This window comes from Rhinolophus hipposideros (assembly GCF_964194185.1).
Source record: "Rhinolophus hipposideros genome assembly, chromosome: 5".
Taxonomy (NCBI): domain Eukaryota; kingdom Metazoa; phylum Chordata; class Mammalia; order Chiroptera; family Rhinolophidae; genus Rhinolophus; species Rhinolophus hipposideros.
In genome coordinates, this window is record NC_138051.1 from 2,534,944 (window position 1) to 2,551,014 (window position 16,071).

General features: G+C 44.3%; 1 protein-coding gene across 1 annotated transcript; it reads right to left on the reverse strand.

Moving 5' to 3' along the window:
- Positions 1 to 8,182: 8,182 nt before the first annotated feature.
- CYP1A2 (cytochrome P450 family 1 subfamily A member 2) lies at positions 8,183 to 13,730 on the reverse strand. The gene is made up of 6 exons (XM_081048725.1): positions 12,727 to 13,730; positions 12,057 to 12,171; positions 11,461 to 11,550; positions 11,076 to 11,199; positions 10,124 to 10,210; positions 8,183 to 9,422 (listed from the first exon to the last, which is right to left on the reverse strand). The coding sequence occupies exons 1-6, from the start codon at positions 13,555 to 13,557 to the stop codon at positions 9,125 to 9,127; spliced, it is 1,545 nt and encodes a 514-aa protein (XP_080904851.1). The 5' UTR covers positions 13,558 to 13,730; the 3' UTR covers positions 8,183 to 9,124.
- Positions 13,731 to 16,071: the final 2,341 nt, after the last annotated feature.

The following is a 16,071-nucleotide window of genomic DNA, read 5'->3' on the forward strand; positions in this document are numbered from 1 at the left end:
TGGTGATGAATTCCTTTAGTCTTTGCTTGTCTGGGAAACTATCTCTCCTTCAATTCTGAATGATAACCTTGCCAGGTAAATTATTCTTGGCTGTAGGTTCCTTTCTTTCAGCACTTTAAAAATGTCCTGCCACTCTCTTCTGGCCTATAAAGTTCTTGCTGAGAAATCAGTCTTATGGTGTTTCCTTTGTATGTAATTCATTGTTTTCCCCTTGCTTCCTTTAAGATTGTCTCTTTATCTGTAACTTTTGCTATTTTAATTACAATATGTCTTGGTGTGAGTCTCTTTAGGTTCATCTTGTTTGGAATTCTCCATGCTTCCTGGACCTGGATATCCATTTCCTTTCCCAGCTTAGGAAAGCTCTCAGCCATTATTTCTTAAAATAAAGCTTCTGTTCCTTTCTCCCTTTCTTCTCCTACAGGGATCCCTATAATGTGAATGTTTGAGTGCTTGATGTTGCCCAAGTGGTCCCTTAAACTATCCTCATTTTTCAAAAATTCTTTTTTCTTTTTGCTGCTCTGATTGGTTGATTTCCACTCATCTGTCTTCCAGGTCACTGATCCGTTCTTCTGTATTAGCTGATCTTCTGTTGATTTCTTCTAATGTATTTTTTTATTTCAGTTATTGTATCCTTCATGTTGGTTTTGTTGTTTAGTGTACTTTCTAACTCTGTTGCAGCTCTCCCTAAGTTCCTCAATTCCTTCTTCAACTTTGGTGAGCATCCTTATGATCCTTTTTTTTTTTTTAATTCTTTATCAGACAAATTACTTATCTCCATTTCCCTAGGGTGTTTTTCTGGAGATTTTTCTTGTTCCTTCATTTGAGAGATATTCTTCTGTCTTTTCATTTTGTTTGACTTTCTATGTTTATATGAATTAGACATATCTATGTCTCCCAGTCTTTAAAAAGTGTTCTTATGTATAAACAGCCTCTGTGTTGGCTATGTGTGCTGGGTGGTTTTGGCAGGCTGGTTGGGGCCAAGCAGGTGCCTATGGTGTCCAGGACACCAGCCCACTGAGCCAGAGAGGCTTCAGGTGGGGAGGCTGTGTGTGTTGTAATGCCCTGTTGATCCTGCATGCTCCCTTAGTTCCGGCCAAAATGGGCTCGGGTGGTATGTCTGGGAACATGCTGCAGTGTTGCGTCCTACACAACACAAACCGTGGGAAGGCGAGGGAGGCGGCGAGGGTTAAACTATCATAAAGAGACAGAGACTCAAATATAGTTAAATCACAGAGGACCAAGGGACTCACAGCCTCAAGGGACTGGAGCCCCCGAATCGGGTCACCGTGGGTATTTATTGATTTTTCACAATAGAGATCACATGATTAGGGGCAGGGTCTGCGGCACTCTTACACCATACAATAATCATTTATTCCAAATCCCATAATCATCCCAAAGCAACCGATGCATACCATCCCCCAAATGACCAAGGTGTGGTGCATACAATCCCTGGGGGAACAAGTCTCACAAGATAAGATTATCCCATGAGCCAAACAGGAGGGGCGAGATGCTATTGTTCTAATGGGTCCATTACACCTGAGGGTAAAGGACAACAGTTGAGGCATGCGTCAGCAGTTCTCAGAAGGAGGGGCACAGCTACCTCCTAACTTTACATTAGCTCATGGGGGTCCTAGGTGGGTCCCGTCTGGCTTAGGTTGTTTCTCCTGTGAGAAATCTTACCCGTCTTTGACTGCAGACCCTGCTTACAAGGACCAAACATGGAGACTTAGAGTAGCGTAAACTCAACCCCAATGAGGGACAATTCCGCAGGGTCACCTTTCCCTAAGGAAAGATTGGAGGGGACAGACTGCTAGGTTGCTGTGTGACTACACTGCAGCAACCTTGTAGATAATTCAGAGCACCCGAATAGAGCCTTCACCCAGTCTATGGTGGTGGAAGGGTACATAAAGGCACTCACTGGCCCCTCTGGCCCCGGAAAATTCCTGCAGTCCCCGCAAAGCTCCTGTCTTTTCCCAGCCTTCTCTACAGTCTCTCTCTCGTTTTAAAATTTTTTCTCAAGTTTTTAAAATTCACATTGGCAATTTATTCACAAGAAAGTATTAGCAACACTTTTTAAAATTTTATTAAATGCAGTGGGAGTGACATTAGCTAATAAAATTATATGGGTTTCAAGTATAAAATTCTATAAATATCATCATGTGTATATTGCATTGTGTGTTCACCACCCAGTCAAATCTCCTTTCGTCACCATATATTTGACTCCCTTCACCCTTTTCCACCTCTCCCCGCTCCTTTTTTCGTCTGACACCCACAATACTGTTGTCTGTGTCGATTGGATCTTGTTTGTTTGTTGCTCTCAGTTTCATATGTGGATGTGAGTGAAATCACATGGTTCTTGACTTATGTTTGATTTATTCCACTTAGTATGATATTCTCAAGATCTATGTTGTCACAAAAGGCACTATTTCATCTTTTCTTATGGCAGAATAGTATTCCATTGTGTATATGTGCCACAGGTTCTTCAATCCAATCATCTATCAAAGCACACTTCGGTTGTTTCTACGTCTTGGCCACTGTGAGTAGTGCTGCAATGGATATAGGTGTACATGTATCTTTACAGATAAATATTTTCAATCTTTTCGGATAGACACCTATAAGAAGGATTGCTGGGTCATGTGACAATTCTGTTCTGAAGTTTTCGAGCCTCTAGATTATTTCCCACAGTGGCTGTACAGCTTCTGTCTTGTGTGATGTACAGAAAGTGGTCTTGTGAGTAGATTTCATTTTTTTGAATAGTTTTAGGTTATAGGAAAATGAGTGGAAAATAGAGAGTTTCAATATATCTGCTCTCCCTGCTCCCAGTTTCCCTATTAACATCTTGCATTAGTAGATATGTATTTTTTCTCATTAAACTTTGTTTTAATGGGGCTCAAAATTCTGTGTCAGATTTTTTGGTCAAGTTGTTTTCATTAAAAAGTACTGATTTAAAAAACGAATAACTTAAACACACACACACATACACACACACACACATAAATGGTCCACAAAACATTCTCCTTTCCTTCTAAAGGTTTTATGAAGCATTGTATTCATTAACCAGTCTTTTAGTATTAAACTTAAATGGCCAACAGAGACATACAGTTCTGAGACCGTTCTTACACTACCGATTAAGACTAGGGTGACAAGTATTGGGGATAATATTCATTTAGCCTTCTGAGCTTTCTGGGCAGACTTGGTGACCTTGCCAGCTTCAACTGCCTTCTTTTTCTTTTTTAAATAAATTTTATTGGAGAATATTGGGGAACAGTGTGTTTCTCCAGGACCCATCAGCTCCAAGTAGTTGTCCTTCAATCTAGCTGTGGAGGGTGCAGCTCTGCTCCAGGTCCAGTTGCTGTTGCTAGTTGCAGGGGGCGCAGCCCACCATCCCTTGTGGGACTCAAGGAATCGAACTGGCAACCTTGTGGTTGAGAGGACGCGCTCCAACCAACTGAGCCTTCTGGGAGGCAACTCAGCTCAAGGTGCCGTGTTCAATCTTAGTTGCAGGAGGTGCAGCCCACCATCCCTTGCGGGACTCAAGGAATCGAACTGGCAAATTTGTGGTTGAGAGACCACTGGCTCATGTGGGAATCGAACCGGCAACCTTCGGAGTTAGGAACATGGAGCTCTAACCGCCTGAGCCACCAGGCCGGCACCCAGTTGCCGTTTTCAATCTTTAGTCGCCGTGGGCACAGCCCACCATCCCATGTGGGAATTGAACCGGCAACCTTGTTGTTGAGAGCCTGCACTCTAACCAACTGAGCCATCTGGCCACCCCAACCTGCCCATTTTAAGAAATAGATTATTTTTTGCTATTGAGTTGTACAAATATTGTCTCCTTTTTAGTAAGTTGCTTTTCATTTTGTTGATAGTTTTCTTTGTTGCACAGGAGCTTTTCAGTTTGATGTAGTCCCACTTGTTTATTTTTGCGTTTGCTTTTGGTGTCAAATCCAAAAAAAACATCGCCAAGATTGATATCAAGGAGCTTATCGCTTGTTTTCTTTTGTTTTAATTTTTTATTAGTTTCAGGTGTACAAAACAATATAATAGTTAGACATTTATACTCCTCACAAAGTGATAACCTCCTTTCCTACTCTACTACCCCTCTGACATTGTATATAGCTGTTACAGTTCCACTGTATTCCCTATGCTGTACTCCACATCATATGTATATATAACATATATATATAGCCAAAAATGTGTACACATTTTAAGAAAGGAAAAACTATTAAAATTGTAATACACAATATATACTGGTAACAAAAGATGAATACAAGTTGTGTTTAACTTCTGCCATTACAAGAGGTGCTCAAAGTGGTTACCATCAGCATCCAGACACTTCTGATTATGGCCAACTACTGCTTGAGCAGTGTGACCAAAGTGTCCACTTGTATTCATTTTTGGCTCCCCTGGTATATATTTAATTATAGTTGACTGCTTATGTTTTCTTATAGGAGTTTTATGATTTCAGGTCTTATGTTCAAGTCTTTCATGTATCTTGAGGTAATTTTTGTGTATGGTGTAAGAGAGTGGTCCAGTTTCATTCTTTTGCATTATGGCTGTCCACTTTTTCCAACACCATTTATTAAAGAGATTGTCCTCTTGAAACCAATATAAAATGATATTGAATGTCAACTGTAATTGAACAAAACAAACGAAAAAAGAGTTTGTCTTTCCCCATTATATATTCATAGCTCCTTTGTCATAAACTAATGGACTCTTTATGTGTGGGTGTATTTCTGGGCGCTCTATTCTGTTTTATTGATTTATGTGTCGATTTTGATATTTTACAATATTGTATTGATCACTGTATCTTTGTAATATAGTTTGAAACCAAGGAGCACGTCTCCAGCTTTGTTCTTCTTTCTCATAATTGAGTCTTTTGTGGTTCCACACAAATTTTGGGATTGTTTGTTCTATGTCTGTGAAAAATGCCTTTGGAATCGTGATAGGGTTTACACCAAATCTGTAGATTGCTTTGGGCAGTTAGTATGGACAATTGTAAAAATGTTAATTCTTCCAATCCATGAGCATGAAATATCTTTCAATTTACTTGTGACTTCTTCAATTTCTTTCATTAAATCAAAGTCTTATAGTTTTCAGTGTATAAGTCTTTCACTTCTTTGGTTAAATTTATTCCTAGGTATTTTATTTTCTTTGATGTAATTGTAAATGGGATTGTTTCTTAATTTCTTTTCCTGCTAGTTTGTTATTCATGTATAAGAATTCAATTTCTGTGTATTTTTGTATATTGTAGAATTTTGTATATTGATTTTGTATCCTGAAGTCATTTATTAGCTCTAATAGTTTTTTGGTGGAGCCTTTTGGGTTTTCTATATATAGTATTGTCATCTGCAAATAGTGACCGTTTTACTTCTTCCTTTCAAATTGGGATGGCTTTTATTTCTTTTTCTTGCCTAATTTATCGGGACTTCCAATACTATGTTAAATAAAAGTGGCGAGAGTGGGCATCCTTGCGTTTTTCCTGATTTTAGAAGAAAAGCTTTCAGTTTTTCATAATTGACTAGGATGCTAACTGTGAGCTTGTTACATATGGCTTTTATTATGTTGAAATACGTTCCGTCTATTTGCACTGTGCTGAGTTTTTATAATAAATGAATGTTGAATTTTGTTAAATACCTTTTCTGCATCTCTTGAGGTGATCATATGGTTTTTATCCTTCATTTTGTTAATGTGGTGTATTGCATGGATTGGTTTGCAGAAGTTGAAGCACCCTAACATCCCTGGAAGAAATCCAACTTGATCGTGGTCTATGATCCTTTTAATGTGTTGTTGAATTTGGTTTGTTAATACTTTATTGAGGATTTTTAAATCTATGTTCATCAGGGATATTGGCCTGTAATTTTCTTTTCTTGTGGGGTTTTTGCCTGGTTTTGATATCAGAGTAATGTTGGCCTCATAAATGAATTGGAATTATTCTTTCCTCTTCTATTTTTTTGGAAGAGTTTGAGAAGGATTGGTATTGATTCTTCTTTGACTGTTTGGTAGACTTCACCAGTGAAGCTGTCTGGTCCTGGACTTTTGTTTTTTTGGGAGGTCTTTGGTTACTGATTCAATCTTCTTACTAATAATTGGTCTGTTCACATTTTCTGTTTCTTCATGATTCAGTCTTGTAGGTTTTATGTTTCTAGGAATTTATCCATTTCTTCCAGGTTACCCAACTTGCTAGCATATAATTGTTCATAGCGCTGTCTTTATAATCCTTTGTATTTCTGGGTTATCAGTTGTACTGTCCCCTCTTTCATTTCTAATTTTATTTATTTTATTTATTTATCTGCCTGGTGAGTCTAGCTAAAAATTTGTCAATTTTATTTATAATATCAGTTCAAAGAACCAGCTCTTAGTTTCATTGATCTTTCCTACTGTCTTTTTAGTCTCTATTTCACTTATTTCCATTCTGATCTATATTATTTCTTTCCTTCTACTAACTTTGAGCTTCGTTTATTCTTCTTTTCCTAGTTCCTTGAGATATAAAGTTAGGTTGTTTACTTGAGATTTTCTTGTTTCTTGAGGTAGGCATTTATTGCTATGAACTTCCCTCTTAGAACTGCTTCTGCGTTGGTATGTTGTATTTCCATTTTCATTTGTCTCAAGGTATTTTTTTATTTCTTTTTTGATCCACTTGTTGCTCAGTAGCATGTTGTTTAATTTCCACATATCTGTGAATTTTCCAGTTTCCTTCTTGCAATTGATTTATTTTCTCATACTATTGTGGTCAGAAAAGATGTTTGATATGATTTCAGTTTTCTTAAAATTATTAAGATTTGTTTTGTGGCTTAACATGTGATCTATCCTGGAAAATGTTCCAGGTGTACTTGAAGAGAAGAATGTGTGTTCTGTTGCTTTTGGATCAAATGTTCTGTATATATCTGTTAAGGCTATCTGGTCTAATGTGTCATTTAAGACCAATATTTCCACATTAATTTTCTGTCTGGATGATCTATCCATTGATGACAGTGGGGTATTAAATTTCCCTACTATTATTGTATTGCTGTCTATTTCTCTCTTTAGGTCTGTTAATATTTGCTTTACATATTTAGGTGTTCCTGTGGTGGGTGAATAAATACTTATGAATGTTATATCCTCTCGTCGAATTGACTATCATTCTATAATGACCTTCTTTGTCTCTTATTACAGTCTTTGTTTTAAAGTCTATTTTTGTCTGATGTAAGTATATCTACCCCAGCTTTCTTTTGGTTTCCATTTGCATGGAATATCTTTTCCATTCTTTCTCTTTCAGTCTGTATGTCCTTGTAGCTGAAGTGAGTCTCTTGTAGGCAACTTATGGATGGGCCTTTTTTAAAAAAAAATTTGTTCAGCCACTCTGTTTTTTGATTGGAGAATTTAGTCCATTTATATCCAAAGTAATTATTGATAAGTATGTATTTATTGTCATTTTGCAAATTACTTTGTAGTTCTTCTGTTCCTTTCTTTTTCTCTTGCTCTCTTCCTTTGTGATATAATGATTTTCTATAATGGTATGTTTGGATTCCTTTCTATTTATCTTTTGTGTATCTACTATAGTTTTTGCTTTGTGGTTACCATGAGGCTTCCATATAACAACTTATATTTATAACCATCTAGCTTTTTAAAATTGTTATTCTAGTAGGTATGAAATGGTATCTCATTGTGGTTTTTATTTGCATTTTTCTAATAACTAATCATGTTAAGCATCTTTTAGTGTCTGTGTCCATTTGCATATCTTCTTTACAGAACTGTCTATTCAAGTCTTTTTCTGAGTTTTGAATTGTGTTTTGTTGTTGTTGTTGTTGAGTTGTAGGAGTTCCTAATTATATTCTGGATATTAATCCTTTATTAGATATATGAATTGCAAATGTTTTCTCCCATTTTGTGGCTTATCTTTTCACTCTTTTGATAGTGCTCTTTGATGAGACCTGGGTCTTTTGCAGGTAATCTAAGTATTTCTGGGGAGTTTATCTTCTCCTAGCTGAGGATGAACAAATCAGGACCTTGTGGGGAGTCAGATGCTCTACCTTTTGAGGATGAGACATGAGGGATCCCCATTCACCCAGCTGAATTTGGCCCACAAGGCTGGGTCCCTTCCTCCCTGTTCTCTTTAAGTGTTGAAAGACTTGAATCATACAGGAAAAGAGAAAAGAGAGAGCAGGGAAAGATGTACTCATCAATGACTGGGCCTAGTTTCAGGACTCAAAAAACCATTTATGCTACAACATGGATGAACCTTGAAAACATGCTAAGTGAAGAAGCCAGTCACAAAAGACCACTTATTGTATAATTGCACTTATATGAAATGTCCAGAGTAGCCAAATCTATAGAGACAAAAAGAAAATTAGTAAATGCCTGGGGCTGGTAGGGCAGGGAAGGTGGGTTAAGGGGAAATGGGCAGTGACTGTTAATGGATATGGGGTTCTTTTTCGGGTGATGAAAAGTTCTAAAATTGATTGTTGTGTGATAGCACAACTCTGTAAATATACTAAAAGCCATGGGTTGTACACTTTAAGGAGGTGAATTGTATGTTGTGTGAATAAGGGGGAGCAAAATAAGCCCCCCAAAATTTGCCATTTCAGCATATAGATTATTTTGAATTAAAGTTGCTTAAGAAACAGCTGGTACAAGAAGAACTCTCTACCCCTTCTTTGTCACCCTCAAAGCAGGAAATAAAAAATCTCCCATGTGAAGATTTCCTTCCTATACCAGGCATACTTATCACCTGAGATAGGGAATTCAAGGCCCAGAAGGTTATATAAACAAACTTTGTTACTTCTTCATTAATTTGCTACCTGAAGCCCAAACTCCTTTGTTTTGTCAAATCTTCACAAATAATTGTTTATTTGTCTTAAAAGTATAAAAGCAGCCTGCATCGGTCACTTCTTTGAGTCTCATATTTCTATGGCCTTCTGTATGCACAAAATTAAATTTGTTTTTCTCCTCTTACTCTGTCTATGTCAACTTAATTTTAAGCCATCCAAAGAATCTAGAAGGGAAAATGGGAAAAATTCTCTTCTCCTGCATGAATTATATCTCAATAAAGACATTACTAAAAGAAATAAAGAAAGGGAAAAAAAGGCTGAGGCTCATGGGTGACCGGTATCCGTCCTTCTGCATCAGCATGCTGGTGCCTTCTTCACTTGACAGAGAAGCGTAGCCGTGCCTGGACATGATTACAGTGGGCGTGCTTCATGGTCAGCCCGTAGATGGGGGTTAGGTCCACTTTCACACCCGGTGGCACGCTGAACTCCAGCTGCTGTAGCAGGATGGCCAGGAAAAGGAAGAGCTCTGACTTGGCCAGCACCTCCCCTATGCACCGGCGCTTGCCCATGCCAAAGAGAATCACTTTCTCACTCAAGGTCTTGTTGATGGCAGTCCCATCAGCAGTGAGGAATCGCTCTGGCCGGAACTCAAATGGGTCCTCCCACAGCTTCCTGCAAGAGGAACAGAGGAACTGGGATCTCTGGGCTGGGAGGCCCTGGGAGGAAAGGTCTGGAGGGAGGCTTCTGAACAGACTTCTGTTGATATCACAAGTGTTAGAATAGATCAAGAGCAATGAAAGGAGAGTGGGGAAAGGGACCAAACTATACTTGAGTGTTTATATAGCTCTTTCTAAAACAATCAGCCTTGAAAATAGTGTTTTTTAATATTAAATTATCTTCTGTCTCATTAGTATACAAGGGGAATCCATAGTGTATCTTGGTTTATGCTTATTGTTTCAGAGTAATTACTGACAGCATCCCACACTCAGAAGTGCCCCTGTTTGGATGGTAAATGACGTGGTCCCCCTACCTATAGACTAAAGAGGGGTTTTCCAAAGAGAGGGTCCTAGGCCATTCACACCAAATCACCTGAGCACTCCACCTTAGCTACCAAAGGGGAAGCTTGGGGGATGAGGTGCCAAAATCCGCAACCAACTTCCTGGTTAATTCTTTTTTCTTCTTCTTCCCCCTGGTTAATTCTTATGTGCTCTAAAGTTTGAGAAACATGAACCTAAATTTTGTCACTTAGAGAAGGTTATATAGCAATCGAGGCACTATTCCTCTATTATACGACATAACCAGTTTCTAGAGGGACAGCCAATCCTTCCCGACGCTGAACTTCACACGCTTGTTAGTGGGGGGTATGTACTTACTGGTCATGATTGACATGCCACTGATTTACGAAGACGCAGCGCTCCTTGGGAATGTAGAAGCCATTCAGTGTTGTGTCCCTTGTCGTGCTGCGGAAGGAAGAGGGCTCTGTCAGACTCAGGGGCTGAAAAACAGGCATGTCTCTGGGAGCTTCTTGCTCCTACATCCACCCCACCCCAACAGCCTGCCCACCACGGTCTCTATATCCTCCACAGGGAGGAAATGTCAGGAGGAGGAAAGGGGGAAAATGGTCCTTCCCCTTCCTTGGCTCCTGTTCTTCAACCTAAACAAGTGTTTACGACACTTCTATTTGTGCCCAGCTGTGTACTTGGCCACCCTCAGGAGCCTGGGGAATGCCCAGCATGGTCGAGGAGTTAGGCCTCTTACTCTGGGAATAACTAGACCAACCCATGGGCAGAGGAAGTGTGCACTAAACTCTCCTGACATTGTTAAAATCCCAGGACATAATCAGGGACAAATGATTGTAAGTCCTACAAGATATCCGAAATGAGCTGTGCCAGCTGGATGAATCAAGAAAGGCTTCTAGGGGAGAAGTTTGTGTCAGGATTGACCTTGGGCAGGGATAGGATTCTGGTTAGCCAGAGAAGAGGTTAGAAGGCACTCGAAGCAAAAGGTCCAGCAAAAGTGAGATTGGGGGCTGGCTGGATCACGCTTGTGAGGAAGGGTGAGGCCAGCCTGGCCGCGGTGAGAGCACTTGTAGCGGGGAATGTGAACAGTGGTGAATGAGAGCTGAGGTCAGGAGTGTGACTTTCTCCTGAGAAATGGGGAGTATGGTCATATTTGGACTGAATAGGCAGACTAGAGGCCGAGGGTCTGTGAGGAACATGGTGTCGTGGTCAGGAAGCCGGTGCTGAAGCAGGGCGAGAACTGAGACGCTTGGAGGAGAAACCATGTGAGGATGAGAAGAGGGAGGGCACAATAGGTAGGACTCACCTGTGGGGGATGGTGAAGGGGACAAAGGAGGAGTGTCGGAAGGTCTCCAGGATGAAGGCCTCCATATAGGGCAGCTGGGGTCTGTCTGAGAGCCGGGGCTGCCGTGCCCTGCCAATCACTGTGTCTGCAGGCCACAGAGGACAGACAGGGCTTACGGGCTGCCTGCCTGCTCCATGATATCTGCATCCCTTATTATCCCAAATGTCACTCTATGTGGTGTCACTCTACGTCTATTTACACGTCTGACACCCACCAACCCTCTCCCAGCATCTTCTAGACAAGGGTGGACACAATTGTATGCCCAGGGCTTGCACATAGTAGGTACAAAGCAGCTATGTATAGATTGAACAAATGGCCTGGGGCCCCCAGGCTTCTCTCCACATACCCAGTTCCTCCTGGATCTTTCTCTGCATCTCAGGATTTGTAACAAGGTACATAAGGCTCCAGGAGATGGCTGTTGTCACTGTGTCAAATCCTGGGCAGCGTGGGCAAGGCGAGGAATGGGCAAGGCGAGGAATGGGCAAGGTGAGGAATGGGCAAGGTGAGGAATGGGCAATGGGCAAGGTGAGGAATGGGCAATGGGCAAGGTGAGGAATGGGCAAGGCGAGGAAGGAAGGAAAGCAGGAACAAGAAACCAACATTTACCAAGCACCCACCGCGTACATACCAAGCGTTGTCTTTCTCTGCCTTCCTCATTCCCACCCCCACCCCCCAACTTGAGTCACTGGTTTCATAATTAGCTGCTGGAACTACAGGGGCTTAGACTTATAGGCCAGAGAGCCCTTTATTGTTCAGATGGGGAAACTGAGGCCCCGAGGAGGAGAGGGACTTTGCTGAGTTGGCACCCTGAACCTGGGCAGACTTCCGGGTTCTGTACTGTCTGGTGTGTGGAGGCGAGTTATCTGCCTCACTTGGGCCTGGGCAGTTCTGTGGGTAAATGGCAGGCACAGATGCATGGAGGGGCTGCGGCCTGTTTCCTACCGGCCCCAAAGATGTCATTGATAAGGTTGACAATCTTCTCATGGGGGACGAGGCCACCGCTGGAGTCCTTCTCGCAGTGCTGGAACAGGGCACCGGTGATGTCCTGGACACTGTTCTGAGGGGGCAGACGCTCAGGAGCACGCCAGCACTTCCAGGACCAAAGGCAGCACCTTGCCCCACCCCATGCGGCACCCCCCACACCTCTAGGCAGTGGGCTTTGCTCACAGCAGGAGGTGGTAGCAGCCTAGGGGAGGGCTTAAAGTATCATTTCCTGCCTCTTTGACCCTTCCTCCCAGTAACCCCAGGGGTCCAATATCAAAGGGGGGGGGTTTGAGTACAGGAAGCAAAGTGACACCTGAGCTGGGGATTAGTCTCTTTCAGGGTACAGGTTCCTAAGCAACAAAAGCCTTCTCACACATAGTAACAGCCCCCCACATGGCAGGGTTCTGCCAGGGCCCCACGCACAGCCTTATCTCTCTGAGGCTTTCAGATGCTCTGAGAAGGAGGCTGTGGGGATGAGGAAACCGAGGCCACACAGGGAGAGGGGTTGGCTTCAGGTCCCACAGCTGCTCCAAGGTGTCCCAGAGACTTCCCAGCCTTTGGAGCTGGGTGAGAGGGGCCACCCCAGGCTCTGCAGGGTGGCCCCTCCCCACCTGCATGCTGGGCTCACCTTGTCAAAGCCCTGGTAGTGCTCCTGGACTGTTTTCTGCAGGAAGCGCACAAACCTCCGGTTGAAGGCCTTGAACCTCTGCAGGGTGGGGTTGGGCAGGTATCGCAGGATAGGGAAGAAGTCCACGGGGTTCGTAGAGGAGGCGGACTCCACAAAATCCTGACTGTTCTTCACAAGGCTGAGCATCTCTTCACTGCTCTGGGGAAAGTGCTGCCCAAAGCACATGGTACCAATGACTTTGGCCACCGACACCACCACCTGGTCGTAGGGGTCGAAGCGCCCAGCCTCTACCATCAGCTCCTGGAACTTGGCAATGAGGGCTTCCGCCTCCTTGCTCACATGCTCCTCCAAGTAGCAGGAGGACATGGAAGCCGGGTCCGAGGCGATGGAGAAACTCTTCAGGGCGTTCTGGGCCAGGCGCCGGCGGGCAGCCCACACTGGTCCAGAGTCTGGGTTGAAGGTCATGCTGTTGCCATCAGAGACCAGGGTGAAGCTGTAGAAGTCAGGCCGGCCCTTGAAATCATCGCTCTGCCGCACCAGGGCCTGCCGGATGGTGTCCAGGCCGCTGAGCACCAGCACAGGTGTGCAGCCAATGCGGATCTCCAGCACGTCCCCATAACGCTGGCTCAGCCGTGACAGCACGAGGTGTGGGCTCTTCCCCAAGGTCAGCATGTGCCCGAGCAGGGGCCAGCCCCAGGGCCCCGGTGGACTCTTCAGGCCTTTGGGGACCCGAGGCCGCCAGGCCCGGACCACCCAGAAAACCAGGCAGAAGATGGCAGAGGCCAGGAGAAGCTCGGTGGCTGAGAAGAAACTGGGCTGGGACAATGCCATCTGTACCAACCATAGGCGGAGAAAAAAGAGGAACCAGGGTGGAGATGGAGCCGTTCATTCATTCATTCATTCATTCATTCACTCACTCACTCAGTCAATAAACACTGGCACATGTTCTGTGCTTGGCTCTCAGCTGGGCACCAGAAAGTCTAAGTTTCATGCACCGTGGCTCCTGTGTCCCAGGAGTTCACCCTTAGTGCATCACAGAATCTGAGGGCTGGACAGGGGCCATGCGATTTTCAACTTGAGTGTCTGAACTCCCAGTCCTGGCCCTCCCTTTGGCTCATCACCTCAGTTTCCAACTCTGAGGCTGGAGTGGAGGCCAGTGACCACTTCAAAATGGGGAAGCATCTCTGTAAGCCCTTAATGCAGGGTGTATGCTGGACATTGTGCCAAACGGTCCCCATCAGTGCTGGCTTCCTGCCGATATCTCCTCATATCCAGGGAACAGGGAGCTGCACTGAGGGGACCAAGGTCACAGGGCTGATGCAAATGGCTCGTGATGCCCCTTTCCCAGGGAATTCTTTATCAAGACCAAGGCACCTCCAACTCTAAGGATGCCCGCCCCCCCCCCCCCCGTACCCCCGACAGCCTTGGAGTCTGAAGTTGGGCAGCAGCAACGGCCAGCTCTGCCCTTGTGCCGAGGGGAACGCTTTCCATCTCTCCACTCCAATCACACCAAGGTCCTTAGAGATGGCTCAGTCCAAGATGCTCATTTGAAAATGGAGAAACTGAGCTCTGGAGCTGGGCTGCAAGGACTAGAATTCAAGCCTCCTACATCTGACCTAGTGTCCCCCTATCCCTCCATCTTCACTGGTTCCCAAGATATATGGTGGGGGATCCTACCATTTCCCAGGGACTGGGAAATGGGCCCAAGAAAGGTACCTGTAGAGGCAGGTGCTTCAGATCGGCAGGGTTAGAGGGGCTGGTACAAAGCTCCTAGCTCCAGGTAGTGTGCCCTTTATAAACAGCACCCCTATCTTGTTGACATACCTGTCTAGGTCACTTGATACTTAAGTCACTGATTAAAACTGGAGGGATCAATGCTTGGACTTGGGCCGTGACCCCTGGGCCCCTCCTACCGCCCAGGCCCGGGGGCGGCTCTGCTGGGATAGGTGCTGTGTCCATGGGGAGGAGTGCTCACATCCTTTCATGTTCGGGGTTGGGGCTGTTGCTATTTCTCTCAACAGCAAGGCAGGGTGCAGGGGTGACGGGCTTGTGGGCTCGCCCAGACTTCTTTCCCACTGTACCTGTGGGGAAGCCCTGACTGGGCTCTCAGGCCCATCAGGAGGCTCACTGCTCCTCCCCAGAAGGGTGCTGTAGGACTTCTCCATTAACCTACAAAAGCACAGAAGGAAAGGGAGCGTTCCAGCCACCTCTGGATTTCAGCCCAGGGTCATCTTAAGCCAAGAGATAACGAGGATCCTGCATTCTAAAGAGAGGCCCCCTCGCCTCCTCCCTCCTGTGAGAGGTGGTGAAAATGAATGAGAATGCACGCTGCTGGCAGCCCCTCCTGGCAACTGGCTCACACTCTTTCAAATGGTCAATATCATTAAAAATAAACAGATAAAAGAGAGACAAGGATATTTTCTTGACCAAAGAGACTAGAGAGACATAACCAAACGCAATATATGAACCTTGATTGGATGCTGTATTTAAAAAAAAAAAATTAAGGGCAGCTGGATGGCTCAGTTGGTTAGAGCGCGAGCTCTCAACAACAAGGTTGCTGGTTCAATTCCCACATGGGATGGTGGGCTGCGCCCCCTGCAACTAAGATTGAAAATGGTGACTGGACTTGGAGCTGAGCTGCGCCCTCCACAACTAGATTGAAGGACAGCGACTGGAGCTGATGGGCCCTGGAGAAACACACTGTTCCCCAATATTCCTGTCATGTGGGATATCTGGTCTTGTTCCCCGCATAAGAACTCAGGATACGGTGGGGCCAAAATGGAACACCAACGGAGCCATGGGTGGGGGGTTCATACCACTACAGTCTCGCTGGTGGCTGGGCTGGAGACACAGGAAGCAGGCTCCACACGATGTGCAATCCACTGTCTGCTTCTCTGCCAACCAACCTGCTGGCGTAGCCACGGCAGTTGTATCAGTGGCCAATGGCTCACTGGTTACAGCTGATGGCCGTCTGATCACAGTTGATGGCCATCTACTACCCGAGCCAGGACCTTTCCACATGAGGTCGAGAGCCTGGAAACTGCTTTCTGCGACTGTCCCCACAATTCCCCAATTAAAAAAAAAAATTAAGAATGCTCTCTTGAGTAACTCAAGTACTCATTATCTTCATTTTGGTTTAATGCTTTGGTTTATGTGGGGACAAAGCCCCAAAAAACAGTTTCCAGGCTCTCGGCCTCACATAGAAAGGTGCTGGCTTGGGTAGTAAATGGCCATCAACTGTGATCAGATGGCCATCAGCTGTGGCTAGTTGGCCGTCAGCTGTAACCCGTAAGCCATTGGCCACTAATATAACGGCTGTGGCTACGCTAGCAGAGGAGGAATGGG